The sequence below is a fragment of the Zeus faber genome (assembly GCF_960531495.2).
Source record: "Zeus faber genome assembly, chromosome: 7".
In the NCBI taxonomy this organism is placed as follows: Eukaryota; Metazoa; Chordata; class Actinopteri; order Zeiformes; family Zeidae; genus Zeus; species Zeus faber.
In genome coordinates, this window is record NC_137203.1 from 14,822,821 (window position 1) to 14,850,320 (window position 27,500).

Consider the following 27,500-nt stretch of genomic DNA (forward strand, 5'->3'; position numbering starts at 1 on the left):
CGACCTACATAGTACGTGTTTTTTTTTGTGATACACATATTAGTAGCTCTGCAGCATCATCCTTCAGGGAAATTAACAGACTTCCATCTGAACAAGCTATCTGAAATGAACCAAATTCACCAACAGCAGCTGCTATTTGCAGCGTATTTTCCAAATTGCAGAGTATGCCAAAATACATAATTAGGATAGTGAAGAAGATGATGTGTTAGATCGGTGTTTGTCAAATACGGGTACTCGTACCCCTAGCGGTACTGCAGGGGTAAAAAGCAGGGGGTACTCCAAAAAAAAAAGGTTATATTTAAGTGTTAGAAAATACTGGTTATACATAATGCTAAAAAAACCCAAAAAACAACATATACGACGCACATTCAGTAAATCATTCATGTTAATTTTTTTTATTCCTCCCAATGCCAGTGAAGGGGGGAACTCACCAGAAGAAAAGATCTTATGCTACTAAAAAGGAGTCTGAGAACCACTGTGTTAGATCACAAAGGAGAACATGAAAGAGTTCCCTCTAGTCGATCCCCTGCTATGCGGTTAACATGTTAGCCACCGACACACGGCAAAAACAACAACAGCGTTAGTTTATTAGAGACAGATCGGACGGGGGAAACGTCCGGGTCATGTCTGATCAAGACAAATCAGTCATTCACCGGAAACTAGAGGAAAGAGCCAGGGGAGGACCCGGGAGGTAGTAATGTAAGACACATGCAAGGTGGAGCGGGGCGGCTTCTGCGATGGCCGACACCTGCGGCGTCGCCCCAATCACAGCGAGGGCCAGAGGAAACCGGTTTAGTGGACATGCGAGGTTATGCTCCAGCAGCTCCTCAGACCCTGTCGGACAGCGGCCGAGGCGGCGACCCCTTCTCTACCTCGTGTGGCGGTTTCATGGACACAAGGGAACATGAGACTAATTGAATTAGCCCTCTGGAATAGCGGACGCATGTCAGAAACTCTCTAACAGCCCCCTCTAGTCTGGGCACTGGCGATGGTTTCAGTTATCTTCCGGACCCCAAAATATATCACATTTCACTGGAATCGTACCAGTGAGGCCAAACAACTTTCAAGGAAAGTCGTCACTGAGGGGGATCCGGTGGTACAGTTCATCTACAGTTTAGCGCCCAACCTGCACAACCTTGACTTGACCACGTGTGCCCATGGAACCTTCCACACCATCGTCTCGACTCGACAAAACAAAACTTCCCCGGGAAGGACGCACCGGAAACGGCGATAACCCGGCGAACAGCTACCCCAGCGACTACTTCAGCCCCGAGAACCACGGAGGGCAGGGACAGTCCACCCGGGAAGCGCATCTTACCTTTGATGCCAAACATGGAGTTCCCGCCAAACTTGAGGATAACCAGCATGAGGAGGAAGCCGGTGAAGGCTACACCTGCGATGGCGACCACCACGTAGACCTGCGCCGTGAGAGAGAGAGAGAGAGAGAGCGCGGCGTCAGCGATGCCGGGAAACCCCCGACGCGCACACCTGCAGTCCGCGCCACAGCGCTTCACAGCTTCACACTGACGAGAACAGAAAGTGCCGGCGCCCTGGTCGGGAGCACCGGCGGGAGTACTATTAACCCCCAAACATACACGTCTTTTCGACGGCGGGAGGAATCCCACGCAAACACGGGGAAAGGACCCGGGACGGGTCGGGATCCGAACCCGGGACCATCTCGCTGTGAGGCCACGGCGGGGAGCCACTGGGCCACCGCGCGGCCCCCTGGCAACGCCGATTCAATAATCTTAAACAAACGAAGGATCCAGCTCCGGCGCTCGCGAGGGGAACGCTCGTTACTCTGGCGCATAGGAAAAAAGCCAAAGAACTCGACGACACGACGCGAAAAACAAACGGAGGAGGTGGAGAACAACAAAGACGGGCGGCACTCACCGCCGCTCTGTCCTCGGGCGGGACCACAGGTGTAGAATCTGTTGACACAGGAGAGGTATCGACTGAGAAGGCAACAAATAAATACAAAGAGAGAACAACAATCAAAGGCCAATCAGAGGACTCGGTGTCAGGGAGCATCAGGGCAAAAGGGAGAAGGGGGGAAAGCCTCATTACCGATTGGTGTTATCAGCCATGGGATTGCCTCTTATGGACAGTTTGTATTGTACTATTCCAAACCTGATTGATTCTACTGCATTGGCAACCTTTCTGCTTCAACAGATCGACAGCAATGAGTTCCTCTTTGCGTTACCTTAAAGCCCCTTTCAAACTGCTGTTCTCTTTGACGGGTGTCGTTTTCTTTTTTTGTTTTTTTTACTAAAATGACTCATCCAAAAGGTGACTAGGGCCGCACCGGGACCGAAATGGGAACTCAGGCGCATGCAAAGCACAGATTCACATCGGAACATAACTTTGAAGCACGCCGTGGAGAATATGAGAACAATCGCGAAAGGTTTTGGGTTGAGTTTTTTTATATATACTGATTATAAGTCATAGCACCCGTGTGAATATACACAAATCAGCCACAACATTAAAACCACTGACAGGTGAAGTGAATAACATTGATCATCTCGTTCCAATGGCACCTGTCAAGGGGTGGGATATATCAGGCCGCAAGTGAACAGTCAGTTCTTGAAGTTGATGTGTTGGAAGCAGGAAGTGGTCAAGCGTAAGGATCTGAGTGACTTTGGCAAGGACCAAATTGTGATGGATAGAAGACTGGGTCAGAGCATCTCCTAAACAACAGGTCTTGTGGGGTGTTCCTGGTATGCAGTGGTTAGTACCTACCAAAAGTGGTCCAAGAAAGGACAACCGGAGAACCGGCGACAGGGTCATGGACGCCCATTGATGCGTGTGGGAAGCTAAGTCTAGACCGCCTGGTCCGATCCCACAGAAGAGCACACAGTGCATCACAGCTTGCTGCGGATGAGGCTGCGGAGCTGTTGACCGGTCAGAGTGTCCATGCTGACCCCTGTCCACCGCCGAAAGCACCTACAAAGGGCACGTGAGCGTCAGAACTGGACCATGGAGCAATGGAAGAAGGTGGCCTGGTCTGATGAATCACGTTTTCTTCTACATCATGTGGATGGGCGGGGTTAGGCTCCGATCCCATCGAGCATCTGTGGGATGTGCTTGAACAACAAGCCCGATCCATGGGGGCCCCACCTCACAACTTCCAGGGCTTAAAGGATCTGCTGCTAACGTCTTGGTGCCAGATACCACAGGACACCTTCAGAGGTCTTGTGGAGTCCATGCCTCAATGAGTCAGAGCTGTTTTGGCAGCACGAGGGGGCGCTACACAATATTAGTGGTTATTAGTGGTGTTTTTAATGTTGTGGCTGATCTGTGTAGATACATAGTGATAAAATTTACATCAAATCGTTTCATAGCATGAGCAAGATGTTCCCTCCGTTAATTAACCTATTATTGGAACAACTCGCAAACATAGGCATGAATAACTCTTTATTTTTCACTAGGACCATAAAATATACAGTATGTCATCCTGTGTCTACTCGTGTTTGGTCACTAATCCTCGCCCGTCACTATATCCTTCACCGGCTTCAGAAATCTCTGAAGGTATTTCCCACTGCACCGTGAAAGTGTGTGAGTGTGTGTGTGTGTGTGTGTTTGCGCGCGTGTGTGTGTACGTGTGTGTGTGTGCGTGTGTGTGTGTGTGTGTGCGTGTGCGTGTGTGTGTGTGTGTGTGTGTGTCTGTGTGTGTGTATTTGTGACGGGTGTGATGGAAATAAAATTGTTGGACCTTACCTGTCGTTGGGTCGGCACAAAGGGAAAACGGAGAGAAAAGCAAAAAATTGGGTGAGCCTACACACACTCTCCAAACCTCCTTGTGTTTTACTTCTGCATCTGCAGTGTTGACATGTGAATTTAGGAAAATGGACATCAATCTCGACTTTAAGGAGAATGTTTTACCTTCTTCAAGATATTTCCCATGCTGTATATGTATATTAAAATGTGTCTGATAGTGCGAACCAGAACTGCTGGTATCTCTAATTAACTTACCATAATATGATGGCTCCGTCACAGTGCCTGCTCCAAAATCCATGAAAAGAATGAAGTTAATTAAGGCGACTTAAAGAGCAAAAAACAAAACACAACAACACACAAACTTTTGGTTTCCAAAAGCTACGCTACAGGTATGTACAGTATAGTGGTTGCGCCCTGATAGTCGAAAGAACAACAGAGGAGTTAAAAAAGAACACGGACGTCATCCAGAATAATTACATTGAAAAGCTATTCAGCCGAATTTGAACTTGACTGTATCTCATATTGCTTGTCAGCATATTGTTGTAGTTGTAGTTTTTTTTTCCTTTCATGCAATACGTGGATCTGGATTCATATTTTTGGGACTAACCATCCCACGGTTCATCCATGAATCGAGCCACAACGGCTTTGCGGTCCGTCCCGTACTCGTTGGAGGCCTCCAGCGTGTACAGGCCATTGTTGAGGTGCGTGGGGCTGTCGAGCTGCAGGCAGCCGTGGTACTCGCGCTCCGTCACATCGTGGATCAGGCTCAAGATGTAGTTGCCCACCATCACCACCTCGTCGTTCAGGTACCACTTCAGCTGAGGCTGCGGGTTGCCTGCATGCACAACAGGAAAACAATTGGCAATTTTTATACAATTCATAATGTATATGATATGAATATAAGATCAATATAAACATAAACATAAATATAATATATATATATATAAAATATATAAAATCCATCCATCCATCCATCCATTTTTCTCCGCTTATCCCGGGCCGGGTCACGTTGGATATATAAAATTTCTAATACAATTTTAATAATTCATTATTAAATAACAAATATATATAATATTATTAAAGGTAAAAGAAAATACAAAGTGAAAGATACAAATAATGCCTTAAAATGGGTTTTAATTATATAGTAATAATTAATTAAGTTATTAATTGATTATTATAATCGTACTCTAAAATGCCTCTCCTTTTCTTATATATGTATTTTTTGTGAACTGGTGGTTAACGTTGTTTTTTATTCACTATTGCATCGATTTGAATAGAACATTGTACATCCCACATATTTGAAAATTTACTTTGGGTATTTTAAGGTAGTTTCTTTTAATATGCGTTTGATTAGATAACACTGTATACTCCACACATATATATATATATATATATATATATATATATATATATATATATATATATATATATATATATATATAAATAATTTCTGGTTCCAAGCCAAATAAGTTAGAAGTGCTGACTTTCAAATCCATAGTCGATAAACTGCAAAGGAATAACAGATGTTTTGGTTTGTTCATTTTAAAAACACATAAGTCAAGCAAGAATAAGTTGCTTCTGAATCTCATGACATGAATCCCCAAAAAAAAACAAAGATCCATGTCGGAGCTATGGCGCTCTTACCCGACACGCTGAAGGGGATGCACCAGTGGTGGTCGGGGATGGCGTCGCTCAGCTTCGTGATGTTCGGAGCAACTAGGTGAGGAGAAAGCACAGGAGACGGGCTCAGGCCGAGGCGCGGACCCCGGCAAAGGACAAAAAGGAGGAAATCGTGATGAAGAGAACGGTGAACCATCATAATTCCGAAAGAGAGGAAAGACCGAGCGCTTTTTCCTCAGTTATTTTTGAATTCTCGATTAAGTCACTCGGTCTCTCTACTGAAAAGAAAAAAGTACACCAAAAAACGATGATATTTAAAGAACGAGGCTGGTGTCATTTCCTCGTTTTTCTTAGCGTGAGCAGAGCCTGTGAAAGGTCAGACATTTCACACATATCATTTTGGATGGAGCTGAGCAACATCTGCAAAAACGACTGACCCGGGGGACCACGACGTGGCTCCGGGCCAGATTGGGAGGTTCAGAGCAGAACCTGGCCGGTCCCTTTTTTTTTTAATTTTATTTTTTTTCATGAGCTTATGATCTGTTTTGCCAGATCAGCACCAGTTTGGGGTGTGAAAACAGCAACCCGGTCTCACGCTTTTTTGTGCTCATCATCACGAAAATGAATCTATTGAATCGCGTCCGAATGCAAACCAATTCATTTGAATGGCGAGATTTTATTCAAACGTCAGACGTGGGGGGCATGGGGAGGGAGGGGGCGCCGATGCGTACACAAAAACTAAAACTAACATGACAAAAGATCGCCACCGCGGGGAGGGGGGGGGGGGGCGGTGGCGACCATGGATGTATTCAAATTTTAAATGCATGGGTTTAAATTTCATTCCGACAATCACCAAAAAAATACTGGTTTCGCTTTTTCTCCGAATGTTCTTTTAAATTCAGGGTTGGGTGAGAATAGGGATAGAGCGAGATCTCTGATTGGTGGGGCTCGCTGTCACCATGGAAATGTAAAACACGGATTCACAAATATTTACATCCAGTGAAATTCTATCTATGAATGAAATTCACACTGAGGGTGTGACCTTATTTCCCCTATGCTAACCCAACCCTAAATTGAACAGACCATTTAATAGAGAAAAAAGCAAAACAGTATCCCGCTATTATTCCGTGCTAGTCAGAAGGAAATTTAAACCCATGCATTTTAAATGTCCAAATGCCGAATAAAATCTCCCCAGTCAAATGAATTGGTTTAAATGTAGCTTCACGTAGCACGAAAGCATTTCCCCATCCAAATCAATTTGGTTTAAACTACGTTATGAGAAGCATGAAAAAAGCCGTACTCTGGGACACAATTCAATAGATTAATGTTCGTGACTATGAGCACGAAAAACTGTGGGACCGTGTTGGAAAAGGAAGCGTGTGTGTTGGTTGCTACGGGGACAGCCGTCCGGTCCGTCTGGCGTCGCTCCTGTGCTGTTGCTGTTGCTTTTTTCGATCCGTTTCGGGGCAGAATGCGACGCACCGCGTTTGCCCGATCGGTGACACACTTTTAATTCACAACACGTGCGTGTGACACGTTTAAAAGACGCAAGGGAAAATGGCCCCGCCGCGAGATTTGGCGGAGCCGTGGCCGCCATGTTCCGGGAACGCATGTGACGCATTGCGAGGTGTCGTTCATTTCAGACGAGAATCATCTGAAAGGGCGGCGTCGCGTGCAGGTCTTACAGAGTATATCCAGCAGCAGCGACGACTCCTTCTCCCCCACGATGTTCTCGGCGGAGCAGGTGATCTTGCTGTTGTGGTCGAGGGACGACAGTTTGAACAGATGCAGCGTCGACGTTTGTCCCGACGTCTGGATCTGGACGGATAAACACAAATGACTATTTGCAGCTGACTGTGCATTCACAGGTTCATTTGTAGCCAGATAGCACTGGACGGTGTGTTAGACTTTTGTTTTTCAACGCATATTTGAATCGGTTTTAAGTGAGCGTTTCAGTTCGCTTTCATGCATGATTTCCTATAAGTTGAATTTATGAATTCTAAATAAAATTATAACAATTTGTAGCCGACCAACGGGATCGGGGCGGATCGAGAGAGGAGCTCCGCTGATCCGTCCGATCCCGGACCAGGAAGTCATGTAACCGGGTGCCTGCGCGGCGGAGACGCGCGGCGGCCGTCCCGTGTGACTAAAGCTGTGGAATTTCCCTCGTTTGCCAGCGAGCGTTTTAGTTCCCCCCCTTTTTGGGCCCACGTGCCTTTCTGCGATAACATACACGCCAAACGCCGCTGTTTCCGCCTCCGACCGCTTCCCCTCGCTCGTTCCCTGGCCCAAAAAACACCTCCGCACATTGATTCATTAATAAAAAATAAAATAAATAAAATAAAATAAAACGACAAAGCCCGGGCAAACACGGTACTTTGTCAGCCTGTTTGTCTCGAAATAGGAGTGGATTTGGAAAAATTTAATAAAAACAATTTTCGGACAAGCTTCCAATATTCGAGCGTGCATAGAAATTAGGAATTATGAATAATTATCACGCAATTTATTACAAACGTTTGTCACTGTTTGTTCAATAGTTTAAGCTACAGTACGAGAAGATTCCAAAAGATTCTGTATAAGTAACATGAGGGAACAGGACTGTGTCTTCATACACATCAACTTCATCATATATTCTCTTTGTATCAGTGTTGTGCATCTCAATGCTAGTGTGGTTGTGAGAAGGGGGGTAAGAGAGAGGGGGGGGGGGGAGAGGGGAGAGAGAGGGAGAGAGGGAGAGAGAGCGAGAGAGGGAGGGGGGAGAGAGAGTGACAGTGAGAGAGAGGGAGAGGGAGAGAGAGACAGGGGGGCTAAGAGAGAGGGAGAGAGAGAGAGAGAGAGGGAGAGAGAGAGAGAGAGAGAGAGAGAGAGATGGAGAGGGAGAAAGAGACAGGGGCGGTAAGAGAGGGAGAGAGAGAGGGAGAGAGAGGGGGGGAGAGAGTGAGAGAGAGAGAGAGAGAGAGAGAGAGAGAGAGAGAGAGAGAGTTAACCTCGTAGTTGGTGACCATGAGGTTCATGTTCCAGATCAGTTCGGGTGAGGGCATCCCTGAGGTGTTGCAGGTCAGCTCCACGTCCGTCCCCTCCTGCACCGTCAACTTGGACGGGGTCAGCGTTGCCATGGGAACCACTACACACAACCAATGTTGTGTGTGTGTGGGTGGGGGGGGGGGGTGGGGGTAAAAGATTGAGATAAAGCAAGCAAGGGAGGGGAGAGAGGGAGGATGGAGAGTGAGAGAGCGAGAGAGAGAGAAAGAAACAAGCTTAGCATTCAAGGCTGGAACTCTCCAAGGTTAGTTGAAACACAGGGCATGTAACACGCTAAACACTAGATACCCACACTCGCACGTTTAAAGAAGCAAAACAAAGAGAGCCTTTCCTTCCACCTCGCTCTCTCTCTCTCTCTCTCTCTCTCTCTTTCTCTCTCTCGTCCGGGCACATCCACAGCAATCAGACAAAGAGAGAGGTTCAAACATACCGATGGTTACATTGATTACTACGGCATGTCTTCAGCCTGAGCTCTAAATTGATTGGACACAGTCTAGGGCCACTGTTAAGGCAAAGACCAGTTTGTGCGGGCGCATATTTATATACAGTATGTGTGTGTGTGTGTGTGTGTGTGTGTGTGTGTGTGTGTGTGTGTGTGTGTGCTGCTGACCAGCAGGTGACCTGAGCATGACCAATCAAACTGAATCAGTCTTGCCAGCCTTTTATCGCTGTCCGACAACCTCCCTGGGTAAGGAGGGAAGAGAAGGAGGAGACAAGAGGAGGAGAGGAGGCGGCGAGGGGAAGGGGGGCATAAAAACGGGGGAGAGGGGGGGAAAGGAGGAGAGGAGGGAGGAGGAAGATGGGGGAGATGAAAGGAGGAAAAGCCACAAAGAGAGGGAGAAAGGACGGGCGTGAACAGCTCCGCCAGACAAACGCGGGTCTGATTTCTTATCAAACCCTTCTTCTCCCCTCCCTCCCTCCCCCTGTTTCACCTCCCCTGTCCGTCGTCGCCAGACTGATTATCACCAGGGCAACCCACTTATCACCACGGCAACCCACTCAATCACCCTAAGATGTAGTAAAAAAGCAGTCGTTTCAGCGCTGGCAGGGCAGCTGCCATATCAGAACCACATATCTTAACAGGCTCCCACTAAATCTGCTCTCCCTCGACGCTACACTCACAGATCACTGCAGATCAAATTACACACATGCATGGACACGCACACAAACACACGCACGTGCGCGCGCGTGCGTACACACACACACACACACACACACACACGCAAGCACACAAACACACACACACACACACACGGACGGCTGCAGGGATCAGGTCGTGCCCATGCGTTCCGTGACCAAGCTGTCGTAACAATATCCACTTGCTTTTAATGTGAATTACATCGCTACGGGACCGCAGCATCACAAATATAAAGGTTGATTTTTTAGTTTTTTTTGTTTTTTCAGACTCATCGTACCGTGGGTTATACTGTCTTACCGGAAGTTATTTGCGCTTCAAAAGCCTTCCGCGGCATTTGGCGAAGGGTAATGAATTTTCAGTCGACTGCCAGGGCATTAAGTGTGATTTAAGTACAGCATGGATTATGTTAAGGTGCCGAATGGAGCCGGGCGCGGTTCACTTCATTACAGCCGGAGGACGGCGACAGGTGGATCTATCTGCGGCCGTCAGCCGTCGCCGGACAAACGCGCCGGTCCGACCGGCTGCGAATCAGAGTCGGTGAATGTGGGCGTTTGCCGCTCTGTGGCTCAGGACGAACAGAGGGACATGGACGTCGTCGCAGACAATCACAGGGGAAGAATTTGACAGAAACAAGGGAGGGGGAGGACACGGCCTCGTCTTTCGGATTCATTCCATTAGGTTTTAGTTTAGACCTGTGTTGATTCGACATTTTCCCAATGTGCAGTGCTGCGCCGGTACTGCTGTGTCCGGAACCGCACACATTTGAATTCAGTTTTGTCTCTTGCATACGTCTGATATTTTCTAATATCATTTTGTGGAGTTCTTTCTGTCCATTTCTCACTTCCGACTGTGAAATTCACATGAAAGATGCAACCGCAGCCCACGGAGAAGGAAGCCTTCTGACCTTGTCCTCCACACCGTGTTTTCAAAGACTGTCGTCTGCAGACCTTCGTTGTGTCGCGCGTGCAGAAGGAAAAGTGTACTTGAAGAACAGAGAGACAGAGAGACAGACAGACAAACAGACAGATAGATAGATAGATAGACAGACAGATGGACAGACAGACAGACAGACAGACAGACAGACAGACAGACAGACAGACAGATAGATAGATAGATAGATAGATAGATAGATAGATAGATAGATAGATAGATAGATAGACAGACGCACAGACAGACAGATAGATAGACTCAAGAAAATAGGATATTTCTTCCTATTGTTACTCTTTGTGATTGAACAGGATAAGAGCTGCAGTTCAGTGAAAACTACCACATTTAAGCAGTTTGGTGTGAGTAATTGGTAGAAAATGTCCTTATACTGCAGCCTTTCAGAATGGGAAACTCCCAGAGAGAGAGAGAGAGGGAGAGAGAGAGAGAGAGAGAGAGAGGGAGAGGGAGAGAGAGAGAACGGAGAGAGGGAGAGAGACAGAGAGGGAGAGAGAGAGAGAGAGGGAGAGAGAGAGATGGAGAGGGAGAGGAAGGAGAGTGACGTCTGGGTGGCCGGAGAGATCAGCGTCGGCCCCGGGGCACAATTTTTTGGACAGAAGAACAGATAAAGAGGCAGGTGCACACGCAGACCGACCAAGGTCTGTGCGACCAAGGCGGACAGACCGGGCAGAGAGAGAGAGAGAGAGAGAGAGAGAGAGAGAGAGAGAGAGGCGGCAGGACAGACGGAAAAACAAGTCGTGTAAAAAAAAGGGGGCGTTCGGAGCGGAGTGGGTGGCCCGCGATGCCGAGCGGCTTCACGGCCATAACAAGGGACAAAGAGTCAAAGGCCCCGTCTACGGATCCCCCAGTGGCGCTGAGAGCCCGCGGGGGGTGGGCGGGGGGGGGGGCAGCGCTTGGCACCGTCCCTCCCTGCCTTCACCGCCCTCAGCGCCCCCCCTCTCTGCCCCCACCGCCCCCCGCCGCGCCCCTCCGCCGTGCCCTCCTCATATGTCACTGCGCCGGGGGAGGGGGTCCCCTTCCCACCCCTCCAGCCTCCCGCTGGAAGGAGCTGTGGTAATGCCCAAAATAACTGCTGCTAATGGAGGGAGGCAGAGGGAACAGATCAATAGAAGTTATCAATGACCCCCTTTGCTTCCTGCGAACATACTGAGGCCAATGGTGTCCCGACGTGCCCGGGCTGTATTTGACCAGACTATTGGCCGGATTCGGTTGTTGTTGTTTTTTGTTGCTGTTTTTTTTTGGTTGTTATTTTCACATTTCTGGTGCTGTCATATGGTTTCCCAAACGAGACGCGAGGATCCTTTTAGAAATACACACGCACTGAACACTTCATTATGAACACCTGTACACCCACTTGCTCATGCAACTATCGAATCAGCCAATGGCGGGGCAGCAATGCGGTGCCTAAAATCATGCAGATCGGGGTCAACTGCTGATGCCATGATGTCAACATCGGCCAGAATTTCAAAGCCAGTGTTTCCAATATCTTGTGGAATGCCATGCCAAGAAGAACTGAGGCTGTTCCGAGAGCATCGGGAGGTGGGCCCTGCCCGGGATTAGCAGAGTGTTCCTAATAAAGTGCTCGGTGAGTGTACTTCCTCCGCTAACGCTGTTACAACACTCTCTGGAATCGAAAAGATCAAACCGTGTCTTATCGGGGGGTTGGCTCGCTTTTAAGAATCAGTCTGGATTTCTTTATTCCTTGGACCGCGTTTAAAAAAAAAATCTGTTTGATTTGTCTGTTACAGCAGCCTCAGCTGGATACGGGCTCAAGCGTTAACCTCAGGCATGTTTTTTCGGGGGTTTTTTTATTAGCCTTGGCACCGGTTTTCGAGACTCTGTCATCGCGAACGTGTGGTTTTTTGGGTGTTTTTTTTGGAAAAACAGTCTGGCTTTACAAACAATTTAGGGTAGGCCTACAGTGGAAAAAAAATAAATAAAAAATATATCAACCGTAACTTGTTACCCATTGATGTCACTACTGCCACTGCTACCGGAGGAACCTGTGAACGATTAGAAAGGTGATCCTGTAAATTCTGGCATGTTCCTTAAAATGTGTTTTAAAAACAAATGTATTATTGTGACCATCAGTATATTGTGATAAGTCCTGATAATTGGATATTGATTTCATTGGCAGCATTGATTCCCCTTGAGTTTCCATTCTCGCACTGTATATGCATAGGGGAGGGGAAAGGGAATGAAAATGTGCAGATTGGCACGTAAAGGGCATCTTGGTACGGAGTGCATATAGGTGTTATTATGTTTCCTTTTACTGTGATTACCCACTCAATGTTTTCAGAACTCACCGCTGTCGCTGTGTGTCATGACAGATGCAATTTCATCTTGGCCTCTATCGCGTCCTTTACGGCGACCTTTCCCCAAAGCCTCAGTGTGAGCTAATATCCCCATTGACCGTGACCGGTCGACGTATGACATAGTGGATCTGTCCGTGCGCACGCACCGTAACACACACACGCACGCGCACACACGCACACACACACACACACAAGCGCGCACACACACACACACACACACACACACACACACACACACACACGTCTGAGCACAAGCACACATACTGTACGCTCGCTCTCTCTCGCCGTCCCTATCTCAGTCTCACACGCGTACACTCGGCTATCGCGTAACTAATCTGTACATCATTTGAGAACATCCTCAAAAGGGCCAGAAGGACAGAGACAATGTCAGTCCGCTTAGAGGCGCTGGCCTTCTAGCGGAATAGCGACCAGCGATGGATGTACCGTAGGTAACGTCCAGAACGAGCCGGTCCGCGTTATTCCGTCTGAAGAAAGTTGAACTAATCCCTGATATCTTGTTTTGGACTCATACGCGCATTCTTCCGAACACGCGCCCGCCCGCACGCAAAGGGAAGAGAGAAAAACAGTCACACGGATATGCAGTGTGCTACAAACAGAGAACAACAAAACCACACACCAAGATTTGGCAAAACTGTTTGTGCAGGAAGCCATTAGGATTGTCCTTAGCTCCAGGTGCTTAAGCACTTTGCAGAATGGTCTGCTATACGTCTTATTAATGTCTTCTGCTGTGTGTGTGTGTGTGTGTGTGTGTGCGTGCGTGCGTGCGTGCGTGCGTGCGTGCGTGTGTGTGTGCGCGTGCGTGCGCTTGACATGCGCCCTCACCACAGTTCGTCAGCGTCAGCCGAGACAGAAGTTTGCGTCCTCCTCCCTCCTCGATGCAGCGGAGCTCCTGTGTGTCTGCCTCCTCCGCCAGCCACAGCTTCATCCACATGTTCTCACAGGAGCAGCGCAGCGGATTCCCCGACAGAACGCTGCGCTTGCACGCACACGCGCACACACACACACACACACAGTATTAGCTGCAGATATGGACAAACAAGGCAAGGTTATGATAGTCTTCGTATGGATGAATAGACGGATGGAAACTTCATTCATGCCCGGAGGAAAATTGTGGTGTTACAGCAGCAAATCCGAATCTGAATCTGAGTCTGTTCATTTGGATTAATTATATTAATTCATCTATTAATATAAATATACATTAATAAAAATTTGAAAAAATTGGCAATATCCAACAAACCTGAAAATGGCCAAATATTAAAAAAAATGGCAATATACAATAAATTTGAAAAATTAACAATAAACCCCTGTATTAACGATTCTGAAACAAAATTTGAATAAAAGAAGGAAACTGTGCAAGTGTGGATGAATATATATAAAAATGGTACTTATACAGGATGTTATTAAGTGATGACAATATTAAAATAATGACCGTGTGCAATAGATATATATAAACAATAGCTATATAGATGTATGTATGAGATAGATAGATAGCTAGATAAAGCTAGATAGATAGATAGATAGATAGATAGAAAGATAGATAGATAGATAGATAGATAGATAGATAGATAGATAGATAGATAGATAGATAGATAGATAGATAGATAGATAGATAGATAGATAGATAGATAGATAGATAGATAGATAGATAGATAGATAGATAGATAGACAGATAGATAGATAGATAGATAGATAGATAGATAGATAGATAGATAGATAGATAGATAGATAGATAGATAGATAGATAGACTCACAGATATGAGATGTTGAGATGCCGGAATATCCTCCAGGGCAGCGAGGAGAGGTTATTATCTTTCAGGTTCCTGGAATATTCATCCAGAGCACAGAGGAGATTGAGTTGGCGATGCCCCGAGATAAACCCACAGGGCCTCTGGGTTTGTGGTGATCAAGCAAGGCACCGAATACCTTCTCATTAAAAGTGTCTCGCCTCTCTCCCCATAATGGCTTTTGTGGCAATCAAACGTTAAGTGGTCGAAAAAAAAAAATGAAAAAGGGCATTTCTTTATTCCCCCCTTTACAGATAAGATTAAGAAAATGAATAATAATGAATTAATAACTTCCATCCTCCATCTCCAGGTTCATTGATCATCGGTATATTTTATATTTACATTATGACCGAATCTAAAGGGTGTTCACCACCGCGCTTTTTAAACAATGCTCTCTCATTGGAATAACCGGTGACTGGAATAGTTAATCGTGGTTGGAATCACTTTGACGTCTTCACTTTGACGAATTCAGCACACATGGCGTCGCGTCAGCGCGCGTCACTCACAGGTACTGCAGCTTGAGGTTGTTCTGGAAGGCCAGTTTGGAGACGTACGTCAACCTGCTGTTGGTGACCGTTCTGAAGGAAAGAAGGAACAAAACGACGACAAAGAAAGGCTTTGATACCAACGACCGGAACGTGGATCAACAGACGGAAACATGATGTCACTTTGTTTTTTTTGTGGTTGAAAAACGAGGGGGTTATTTGTAATGGCCGGGCTGGTCAACGGGGTGAAGGGGGCACGTTGGGTGACAATCAATATTTCCTCTCTATGTTTCTGCCAGTTTACTGTCCGCGCTGGAAGCTGGAGCTGTTACTCAGAGAGCCGGGACGTCAGCTGGCATGAGGTTTACCGTTTCCGTTAAATGACTTGAGGCCATAACTGCTTTTTCATATACCGTATATATATATATATATATATATATATATATATATATATATATTTCATCAACACATTATACATTAAACATACAAACAAATGTAATAATGCTATTTGTTGTATTTATTTAAAAAGGGCATTTGGATTGGGAACAACAACAACATACAGTGTAGTTGCTTTTAAATTGAGCTTTGTTGTTTTGTTGAATATATTGCATGGGATTGATTACTTTTCTGTGGCATCAAACGTACTTACTCAGGGAGGCAATACATTTGCTTTTTTAATTAATTTCGCATCAAATTCACATATTTAAAAATTTTACAAAAATTATATATATATATATATATATATATTCATATGTTTTGTTTCTTATAATTTTCCTTAAGATTTGATGGACACATAATATTGTAGAATGTAAGGGTTTGACAAAATCATTGCCATTAGCTCAAATAATTGTGCTCAAGCAACAACGTCATAATTGTAGCCTCTCGCGGTGAAACCAGGTGTATTTCTATTTGGCATCCTCCATACGCGGCTCAATCTACTGTCCAAGCAGTTTTGTGCACAGAAAGCATGTGAACGTGCTTTTCCCTCAGTGCACCATCTGCCTCCCACCACGTGGCACGGAGTGGACTTCCTCCCAGTAGCCAAAGGGGCTCCAATCCCAGAGGGGCTTGCCACAGCAAAAAATGGAAGCATTCATAGTATGTAAGGTGCACCTCTAACGAATTGCACATTTATTTCCTCGCGTATTTTGCTGTGCGAGTGTGTTTCAATTTTGCAACAAATATGTTAATTGTCTTCCTGTGAAACCGAGCAATACATTTTGCACAATAAGACATAAAAGAGTGTAAGAGTTACTATGGGATATGCACATAAACACAGCGGCGGTGCTTCTGAAAAAAAAAAAAGGTTTTGTTTTTTTTTCCCCTCCCCATTTTGGACTATAAGGAGCCACAAAAAAATATATTAAAAAGTAATAATGGTCAGGAGCTTTAATACTGTATAACCTCTCCTCGTAACAAACAGGCTGCAGAAAATCATAGCTCAAGGCTTAACTATGAAGTGTAATTATTGCTTATAAATAATATATATTTCTTTTAACAATCAAAATGCTTTCATCAACATGTATAATATTCCTCGAAAAAATAAGCTCTGCCACTGCAATCTGTTGAAAAAAAACAGCTAGTGGACTTACAGGTTCCTGAGGTTCTTGTAGAGGTGCAGGTCTTTGTCATTGATGGAGGAGAAGCTGCTCTGGTTGGCGATGTAACTGCAAACACAAGCAAAGCGTATTCTGTTTACAAAGTGAAAAAAATAATAATAATAATGAAACACACGGACCTGTACGTTTCTATCATGATCCCAAATGGGCGGCAATTTGGGTAATAACTGTCAATGCATTACACGGGTCGAGATCCAGGGTCACGTGACGCACAGGGGTCGACGTCGGCCGGGGCGAACACTGGACAGAATACCGCTCCCGTTATGGAGTTATATCGTCAAAAACTTCCCAAAAACAATCGCAGGCACCAAAGGACACATACTAGTAGGCTGCTCATTTTCAATCATTTTCAAATTCGACAACCAGCGATGACGATCCGAGTTGGGAACGCAAATCAGAATCCTTTTAAGGACGACGGTCGACGAACAAAAAGAGGAATTTATTGTGGTCGTGCCACGAAGCGCAGAGAGTCACGCTGTGGAACACTCCCCCAAATGGAATATAAGAGAATAAAATGACAATGATAATAATAAAATATACAGTTACATAACAACTGTGCACAGAGAGAAAAGTAACAAGCACGTTCCCCGTGCAGTTTAAAGGCTCATTAACTGCACCATACTCTCATTTTTTGGTTGTATCTCTTTTTTTTTTATCTTCTGAGATATGTCCTATATTCATTGTTTGGCGGATTTACAGTATTTTTATTATTTCATGCATTGATGATCTTTCTTGTCTCACAAATATAGTGAAGAAGACATAGTGAATGAAAAAACTCCCCAAAAGAACACCCAAACTATCCACCTTTTCTCATGCAAGCATATAAAGACTGGAAAGGGACATGAGCAATATCATATAAATTATCATATGATTATTATTATGTATGATATACATATATTATAATATTAATTATATTAATATTATAATGTTATAATCATGATAATAAAGTATAATTTCAACGAAATTTAACTTTACCTATAATTTTTATGAGTCAAATTAAAATTTATAAACAGAAATATAATAGGAAATAAGAAAATATTGTAAATAAGAAAATAAGAAAAATGATTAACTTAAAGAATACTTTTCAAAACGAGTAGAAAAAACTTAAACGAAATACAGTAAAATAAGTCACGAATAAATAATAAATGAGTAGTAAATAAGTCCAAACATGTCTGCCCTTTATAGGGCAAACAACGAAACATGTGATGTCGCTTTCGGTGGTTTGGGGCTTAGTATAAATTATGCAATATGTATTTGTTGTATCACCAACTGCGTGAAGTGCACTTTGTTAAAAAGCTGAACATTAGTCAAACAGGGCAACTCAAGGTAAAGTCACCTCTCTATTTCTATATTTCAGCTCATTTTGAAACAGAGGCGAATGTCCAGCTCAATGAATATTTGGAACAGCCTGTTTGGAGGCTGGCATCACCTTTTCGGCTTTTAAGAGTGTGACGTTCACCAATCACCTCATTTTCATGGTTACATCTCCAATAATGAAGCACAGTCCATCGGCGGTCAACGCGCGACGTTTGTCGTTCGTCCGTTTAACTTCTCTGCTGATGTCAGAGGAGTGGGCGCCTACGGTGCCCCCCCAACAGATGTTTAGTCTACTGTACTACCCGAAAGAGATGGTTTTGGGTGGAGGCATAAACAAATAGTTTCATATCGTTATGGTCTTTCCTGTTATTGGCTCCGACGGTTCAAAGCAGGGGGAACGAACAGAAGGAAATGTGTGGATACAGACAGCGTACAAATACCTAAATAATAATACATTACACTTATTTGAAGGACCCATTAAACGGCACGTTGAGGACAGGGTGGTCCTCGGTAACCCTGGATGCAAGGTCGTTTGGGTGGGTGGGGTGGGGGAAGAGCCCGTTAGTAATTTGTCCATTTACATCAGCCAAGCCCGAGTAAAGGCTGCTTTTCACGGGGTTGCTGGCCCACGTCGACACGCCTCCAAGGCTTCTCCAAGGCCGACGACAAACACGAGTGTTTATCTCTGCCCAAAGTGATACCGGCCCGCAAGGTCGTTTGCTCTTTGCCAAGAGAGATATCCTACAGAGATCAAATATTTTAATCGGGGCATTATCCTATTATCCACCCAAATTATTCAGAGATAGAGATGCGTGGATCTTTTTTTTTTACAGGGTTTCTAGTCCATGCTGTACAGGTTGACAAAAGTGAAGCCTTTGATGTGGCCTCTTTTTCCAACATTTCACACCTGTCAGCCCATTATATAATATAATATAATATAATATAATATAATATAATATAATATAATATAATATAATATAATATAATAATGATAATATTATATTATATTATATTATATTATATTATATTATATTATATCACAACATCTACATTGAATTGGCAAAATTTGCATTACCCAGAGAATGTCCATAGTGTAAGTAATTCATATTTTAATAGGGGGAGTCTGTGCTAATATTTAGACAGTGGCGTCTGGTCTGGTCCTCTCCACGCACCGTGCGTGTCTCCCTGGGGCGGAGAGGCTACAGCCTGAACGCACGCGTTGGCACTTTGACGCGCACGCACTCACACGGGCACCGACGCGTTAAATCACGCGCGCGCGCGCACACACACACTCACGCAGACGCACGGAACACGCCCTGTCCAATGTGAGTCAATTAGGGTCAAGGGTCACACTGGGAAACCGATATGTGAAGGTTAATTATAACGAGATTATGATTATTCCCATTAACGTCAATATGGTTTGTTATGCATTAAAGGTTACACATGGCGTGCGTGCGTGTGTGTGTGTGTGTGTGTGTGTGTGTGTGTGCGTGTGTGTGTGTGTGTGTGTGTGTGTGTGTGTGTGTGTGTGTGTGTGTGCGCGCGCGTGTGTGTGTGTCTGTGTGCGCTGGAATTAAAAGGCGTGGAATAAATTCCTGATTGACAATCCAGATTCCAACGGGTGCTTCGTTGCCCCAGTGGTGTTTTATTGTCACCCAAACGCGGTGCCTTCACCAGCCGGTCCCGGGTTTGAGGCTCGGAACGATGGGGCGGCATCTTCCCACAGAGAGACCCCCCCCCCCCCTACCCCCGAATCGAGGAGGAACCCGAGGCGCTTTGCCAACACACACACACACACACACACACACACACACACACACACACACACACACACACACACTCACATGTCAGTGACGTTCTCCATCTCCAGCTCGCTGGGGAGGACGGGGAAAGCCATGATCCCCCCCTCCTGGTCCACGCAGGAGATCCTGGTCCCGCTGCAGAAGCAGGAGGACGGGCACGCCGCGCCGAGCCGCCGCACGTCGCCGTAGCTCACCGCCGCCCACGCCAGCAGGACCCACGGCCAGGATGCGGAGCCTCTCCCCGGCGCGGAGGGAGCCCTCATCCCGGCTCTCAGGGCGCTCATCTCGGTGTGCCCACCTCCCCCGCTGCCCGGCGCAGGACGGATGGACGGGTGTCTGCGGGAACCGGGTCCAGGACCGTGCACGGGATAAATACTAATCCGATTGGCGTGCGCGCAGCTGGGAAACACCCGTGGACCCGGAGAGCATCGTGGAAAGTGGAAAATGGGAAGAAAAAAAAAAAATGACAATGAGTTTAAAAAAAAAATGGGTGTTTCAGTTTTTCCCGTTGGTTTCCTCCACAATCCGTCAGACACTGGAAATCACACTGACACAGTGGAGGGTGTGAGCCAAGCTGGATGCCTCTCCTCTCTCTCCTCTCTCTCTCTCTCTCTCTCTCTCTCTCTCTGTCCTCCTCTCCCTCTCTCTCCTCCTCTGTCTCCCTCTCCCCCCCTTGCTCTCTCCTCCCCCCTCTCCACCCCCCCCCATCTCTCCTCCCCCCTCTCCTCTCTCTTTCCTCCTCCTCTCTCTCCCCCTCCCTCTCTGTCCCCCCTCTCTCTCTACCTCTCTCTCTCTCCTCCACTCTCTCCCTCTCTCCCTGTATCTCTCTCTCTCTCCCCCTCTCTCTCTCTCTCTCTCTCTCTCTCTCTTTCTCTCTGAGGCAGCTGACAAGCAGTGCTGTAGGCCGGAGCCTCCTCAACACAATGTTCTCTGTGTGTGATGTTTTTTCGACAGGGTGAATAACAGAATACATGACAGACAGAATGGAGGGAGGGAGCCCTGGAAGGATGACGGAGGGGTGCGAGGAGATAGATGGGTACCAAAATCAAAGCAGACAAGTTACAAATCGTCGATGGAAGGCGATGCATTCAACAGGAGCTGCCATTTTTTTGGGAGTCGTTCGGGGCTTCGGGGGAGGTGGGGGGTTGAGAGTCAGCGCCGGTTGCAGGTGTTCGACCAAAAAGGAGTGACCCGCCGGATTCCGTCAGCAGCCTCTCCTCTTTGTCTCTACAAAAGCATTGGTTTAAAGTGGAAATCAGTAAGATTACTTTGTAAAAAAAATAATAATACCATGTTTTATATTTATCCCATATTTATTGAGCGGCACTATGAGAAACAGCCGTTCAACGTATTTCCGTTATGCGCGTGCTCCCCCCGTGGCTGCCGTGGCCATTGTTGGTGGCGGGGTCGGCCCTTCCCGGCGAGAGCGCACTGATCTTCCAAGGCGCAAGAAGCGGAAAAGCAGCCGCCGTGAGCGGAGCCGGTGGTGGTGGTTCACAAAAAGATAAAAAGAACGAACACGTCGATCGATCGGAAGGAGGCAAACTTCGGGGAAAAGAAGGTGAGCGAACTTAGAGCGAAGAAGAAGGTGAATCCGGGCGGCGGAGAAAGAACAAAAACGTCGCCGCCTCGAATGGAATTCTGGGACTTGTAGTTTGATACGACGATCTCATGGATTACCACTTTAATAAGTTTACAACCGTTAGTACAGCCTCAAACACATGACAATGTTGTCGCGATGAGTAACCACCACACATTCGATAAGTTATATTATTATTGGATTGGGTTATCATGTAAGTGCGCGAAAGTGCACGAATCAAAGTGGCAAGGCCATCTTCATCATTGTCCGATGCATATTATTTGTTAGTTTAATTGTGATAAATGGCTCTATTTGCCTTTGATGTGAATAATCTTCATCTAAATTATCATAATTATCATGGCCTTACAAACATCCATGCTCGCTACTGATTTAAGAGTGGCCAGAAGGAAACACTGCAAAGGAGCCCATGAAGTGCAGGAATACGACGGCGAACTCTGTGTGAGCATCCCAAAGCGTCAGAAAGGTGGAGGAGAGGGGGGGGGGCGGCGCGGCTGCGGCTCTCCGTCACACATCATCAGGTCTCCAGGTGCTGTGTACAAGACCGGGCGTCACCGTATTAAATCACCACGCCATATTTCACAGCCGCGTGGGGGTTTGGAGCCAGTTAGGACCTGAATCGAAATGGTGTCAGCGTGAGCAGAGATTCTCCGAAAAAAAACAAAAACAAGATCAAATCCCACATTAAGGGCACTCCGACGTCGTGCAAATGAAACAATGGTGAAGTTTAACTGTTCATCCGTCTGCCAGGGACCCCCTCGAACGTCTTGAGGGACCCCCGGAGGGACACCGGTCCCCGTGTTGAGAACCACAGATCTAGAATGAAGGCTTTCACAGCAACGACCGTACTCTTGCTCTGGCTCATTTTTTACAAAGGAGACGGTTGTAGCCGAGGCAGGGTTTCCCTTGTGGCGTGGAACAGAGTGGCAGTGCATGCGTTGGTGTGTGTGCACCCTCCTCCATCGCTCTGGTCCTCTATAATGCTCTCTCTCTCTCTCTCTCTTTCTCTCTCTCTCTCTCTCCCTGTCCTCCATGTACCTGTAGTGCTGCTCTGACGTGACGTCAGAGCTGACGCACGGACGGTGCCAGTGAATGAAGGTTCTTCATTATACAGAACCTGTTACGTCTGGACAGGCAACAATAGGGAGTTGGGGACAATACCAAGTATTTCAATTTATGAGAAACTGTATCCATAAACTATATATATATTATAAAAAATAGAACATTTAATATACATGAGTAACCATATATAATCTATATCAAGAATAACAATAAATTTTATTATTATTATTTTTATTATTATTATTATTATTATTATTATTATTATTATTATTATTATTATTATTATTTATTAATTAATTAATTAATTAATTTCCTATTGTTCATATTTATATTCCTATTATTTATTCCCTATTATTATATAATTTCCTTTAGTTATACAGGTAAAGTTCCACTGAGATCAGGATCTCTTTTGCAAGGGAGACTTGTTCACCCAACCCCACACACACACACACACACACACACACACGTGTAATTGGACAGGTAGAATACAACAAAATCAACCAGAAAGTAAAAAAAAAAAAATACAGAAAAATATAAATGTATATATTGTCACCTTCCTAAAATAATGGCATAAGTCATTTTTTGACAAAAGTGATTTTTTTGGCCTAAATCATCTCCTCATGATGCTGGCCACCTCTGGTAAAATCACCTACCTCCTCAGTATGTCAATAATCATCTATTGTCATAACCTTTTTGAATTAAATCATTAATAAATATAATATGCTTGGTTCAGTTTTTTGTGTTTTCTGCAAAACCTGAAATTGACTTGTGCCATTATTTTAGGAAGGTGACGAATCCTTTATGTTGTTACATCACATTTGTTTGTTTGTTTGTTTGTCATGATGTAAGCCGTGACTTTCCCAAGAAGCAACCCGTGGAAGAGAATAAAGATAACAATTGAATCTTAGTTCATTTCAATTAAATGCCGTTGCTATAGCAACAGGGATTTCTAGTTTTTTGTACTTTATGCAAATTCTATCCGATGACGTCACGGCTCCTCCACCAACACGGCAGCTGAACAGTTTGAGGCTGCGCATACTCTCCATTACGGGCGTTTTATCACAAATATACAATTTATTGATGACAATGACCTGTTTTTATCTTCCCACTACTTTTAGATCACAACCAATTGATCGCAATCCCCTGTTGACTGATTACAATGTTTGCCTGCATTCTACTCCAATAATTGTAGAAATGTGCTGAGTTTCTGCTTGTGTTGACAGAGATTTTACTTTTGAATAAAGGGAATAAAAAGCCATCCCACGGAAGCATTATCTTTGGTAAAATACAAATAAAAAAAAAAACACCCTGGCCGCGGTTCATGTGTTATTAATTATTTTATTATAGTGTCGATGCAGGGTGGATCAATAGTTCCCTAAACGGGGGCTGAACAGAGGTTAACAGCATTTTTAATCACTTTCACAGCCTTGAATTTAAGTTTTGAGTTTGCGTTTCCACTGCTCAATAAACCAAAGGAACAGTCAAATCCATGTTGTGGGCGCCGTTGTTCCTGTGTTTATTATCGGTAAAGTTTTATCCTAATATATGAGCGTGTTGCTCCTAGTGGCCCCCCGAATGGAAAAGGTAATTGCCTTGTTATTCATAGTGAAGTGACCTTGACTTCTCCATCCTCTCCGGATGCTGCATGTGGCTGACAATTGATCTTCTAGCGCCCCCTGTGGTTTCTAACGAACAACAAACAGAGACTTAAAAAGACTTCAAATGTGCCATGTAACTCCTGTGTGGAAGTACTTAGGCAATTTTTTTTTCAACAAACATCAAAATGTGTGCGCTGTGATATTCCCAAATCGGTGCTCAACACAATATGAGCTGGAATCACAATGAAAGATAATTATGCTGGGAAGTTTGGGAGCGTACCGACTACAGCCGAGCGGTTAAAGCAGTTAAAATTCAATGACATTTGTTTACATATAGTAAACATGTTTTTTTATGTAGAAATATGTAATATGCTAATTATATGTAAACTAATATGTAAACTATATGTAAACAATGATCTATCTATCTATCTAGTTCAAGTTCAAGTTCAAGAGGTTATCCGTCACATCTATCTATATATATATATATATATACATATATATACATATATATATATATATGTGTGTGTGTGTGTGTGTGTGTATACATATTTGTGTGTGTTGTATGTACTGTACGTTGTAAATGGTTAATTAAATGGGGTAGGCCTTTGCCATTGATAGGAACACATTCAGAAACGTGACACAATTAAATATGCAAATATACAAACGCAAATGTTATTTTAATGTAATGCTCGTTATATGGCTGTCCCCTCTGAAAACACATATATTAAAATAAAAAGTGAAGAAAATCTGGTCTTGCTTAGACTGATGTGCCTCAGTTTGAAACATTTCAAAAATTGAATATAACATTTGAATAGAATAGAATTATTACACTGCTGTGAGGATGGCCTAGCGTCCAAACCTGCCAATCCATTCTCCGGCTGTAGCCCCGGGCCATGGAGTCCAAAATGACCCCTCGCCTCAGCGGCCGCCTTCCAGGCCTCTTGCAAACGAGCCTCATGATTATGTTTGATGGCGGTGTTCCCACATGACTGATAAAAGTACCGGAAGTATTATGCAACCTTTGACACTCCACTACTTCCTGCGAGGCTGCTCTCCGCCATCCCGCACCGCTGCCGCTTAACTTCCAAACGCGCTGATCTTGTTTCTGATCGTTTGATCGTCACACACCGGTCCCATCGGTTTCCTCTCCGCAGGCACCAACAGGGCTGACCCCACACGCCCGCCCCCTGCCAGCATCACGTCAGAACCATTCAGGGCTCTGCTGACGGCAAGCGGCGTCCCGCGGCCGTTCCCACATGGCCGCGGGGTCAGAGCTCGCACCTTCCGTCTCCGCCCGGTTCATCTCACACATGGCTCTCCTCATGTGGGACAAAGGGTGGGGGTTGTTTGTGGTTTGGGATGGTTTGTGGCTGGTGGGAAATTGAAAGTGTTGGTTTTTGTTTAAGCCTTTTCGAAATAGAGTGAGAGCAAGCCATCGCAGCTGGCGGGAGCAGGAGAGCTGAACTGAAAATCAGAATGAACCATCTTCATTAATCACCAGTGTGAGATGGAGATCTGAAAGAAAGAAAGAAAGTAAGCAAGCAAGCAAGCAAGCAAGAAAGAAAGAAAGAAAGAGAGAAAGAAAGAATGAAAGAAAGAAAGAAAGTAAGTAAGAAAAAAGAAAGAAAGAAAGAAAGAAAAAAGAGAGAAAGAAAGAAAGAAAGAAAGTAAGTAAGTAAGAAAAAAATAAAGAAAGAAAGAAAGAAAGAAGGACAGGCGGACGTACGAACAGTTGGACAGACAGACAGACAGACAGATACACAGAAAGAAAGAAAGAAAGAAAGAAAGAAAGAAAGACAGACAGACAGACAGACAGACAGACAGACAGACAGACAGACATACATAAAAATACAGAAAGAAAGAAAGAAAGAGAGAAAGAAAGAAAGAAGGACGGGCAGATGGACAGACAGACAGACACACAGAAGGAAAGAAAGAGAGAAAGAAAGAAAGAAAGAAAGAAAGAAAAAGAGAAAGAAAGAGAGAAAGAAAGAGAGAAAGAAAGAAAGAAAGAGAGAAAGAAAGAGAGAAAGAAAGAGAGAAAGAAAGAAAGACAGAGACAGACAAACAGATATAAACATACAGAAAGAAAGAAAGAAGGACGGGCAGATGGACAGACAGACAGAAACACAGAAGGAAAGAAAGAGAGAAAGAAAGAAAGACGGGTGGATGGACAGACAGACAGAAAACAACAGAAAGAAAGACAGACGGACGGATGGACAGATGGATAGACAGAAAGAAAGAAAGAAAGAAAGAAAGAAAGAAAGAAAGAAAGAAGGAAAGAAAAAAGTAAGTAAATAAATAAGTAAGTTAATAAGTAAGTAAGTAAGTAAGTAAGTAAGTAAGAAAGAAAGAAAGACGGACAGACAGACAGACAGACAAACAGACAGACAGAAAACAACAGAAAGAAAGACAGACGGACGGATGGACAGATGGATAGACAGAAAGAAAGAAAGAAAGAAAGAAGGAAAGAAAGAAAGAAGGAAAGAAAAAAGTAAGTAAATAAATAAGTAAGTAAGTAAATAAGTAAGTAAGTAAGTAAGTAAGTAAGAAAGAAAGAAAGACGGACAGACAGACAGACAGACAGACAGACAGACAGACAGACAAACAGGCAGACAGAAAAGAACAGAAAGAGAGACGGACAAAAGTGACAAAGGTCGTCACAAAAGTGACATTTCTCTGGCAAGCATCAACGTGCAGTACGCTGCCTAATTCTTGAAGTGAACCAGTTCTCACGGTAAAATATGCATTTGTGTTGTGACACGTTGTGTTTTTCGGACAATGTATTTCAGTCAACAATGCAATGTTTTTAACATTCGCATGCAATATTTGTCGCCCGCATCAAGATGATGATTATTTGTCACTTTGAGTCGACTCAATAAATGAGGGAAGAATAAAAATGTTTACATTCACATGTATTGAGCGTTTCCTTTAGGTTGAGGGGACTTTCATTTTTATCTAGAACAATGAGATTTACACCATCGAAGTAGCGATTCAGCCGAATTAAAAAGGATGAAAAAAAAAATTTCATACTAACTGCTGATTTTGAGTAATAGTTAATAATAATAATAACTAATGGATTGAACTCAAATGTTAGCTGCATTCTACTGAGATCATGGCTCGCACATTCAACTAAACCGGTTATATTTTTTCCATATCGAAAAAGTAGCTAAATTGAAGGCAACAGGTTTCCATGCATTTTAGGGCAAGAAAAGAGGGTTGCTAGTGAAGTCAACTAATCCGGGTTTACAGTCATAATGCCTCGGGTGAATGTTGTGGTGTTTTCATGGCCTTCCGCCACAGAGACACAGGTAGAGATGTTGCAAACACCGGCTTATTGTAGAGAGCGGCAAGATGTAACAAGCCGGGAGCAGACGAAGACGTTCACGACAGAGGCTCTCCCCCTGTGTGTGTGTGTGTGTGTGTGTGTGTGTCTGCGTG

The 27,500-nt window shown here is 44.6% G+C and overlaps 1 protein-coding gene across 1 annotated transcript in view; it reads right to left on the reverse strand.

Annotated features, from left to right (window-relative positions):
- ntrk2a (neurotrophic tyrosine kinase, receptor, type 2a) overlaps positions 1 to 20,089 on the reverse strand; it is a gene marked incomplete at both ends in the record, with an annotated part of 70,464 nt that extends 50,375 nt beyond the window's left edge. Inside the window, 12 exons of the mRNA XM_080003472.1 lie at positions 1,319 to 1,418; positions 1,894 to 1,931; positions 3,973 to 3,999; positions 4,325 to 4,552; positions 5,362 to 5,433; positions 7,023 to 7,155; positions 8,325 to 8,461; positions 13,621 to 13,769; positions 14,550 to 14,618; positions 15,089 to 15,160; positions 16,660 to 16,734; positions 19,848 to 20,089. Of these exons, the coding sequence (XP_079859598.1) occupies positions 1,319 to 1,418; positions 1,894 to 1,931; positions 3,973 to 3,999; positions 4,325 to 4,552; positions 5,362 to 5,433; positions 7,023 to 7,155; positions 8,325 to 8,461; positions 13,621 to 13,769; positions 14,550 to 14,618; positions 15,089 to 15,160; positions 16,660 to 16,734; positions 19,848 to 20,089 (1,342 nt within the window). The remainder of the gene's footprint in view (positions 1 to 1,318; positions 1,419 to 1,893; positions 1,932 to 3,972; positions 4,000 to 4,324; positions 4,553 to 5,361; positions 5,434 to 7,022; positions 7,156 to 8,324; positions 8,462 to 13,620; positions 13,770 to 14,549; positions 14,619 to 15,088; positions 15,161 to 16,659; positions 16,735 to 19,847) is intronic.
- Between the last annotated feature and the right edge of the window lie 7,411 nt (positions 20,090 to 27,500).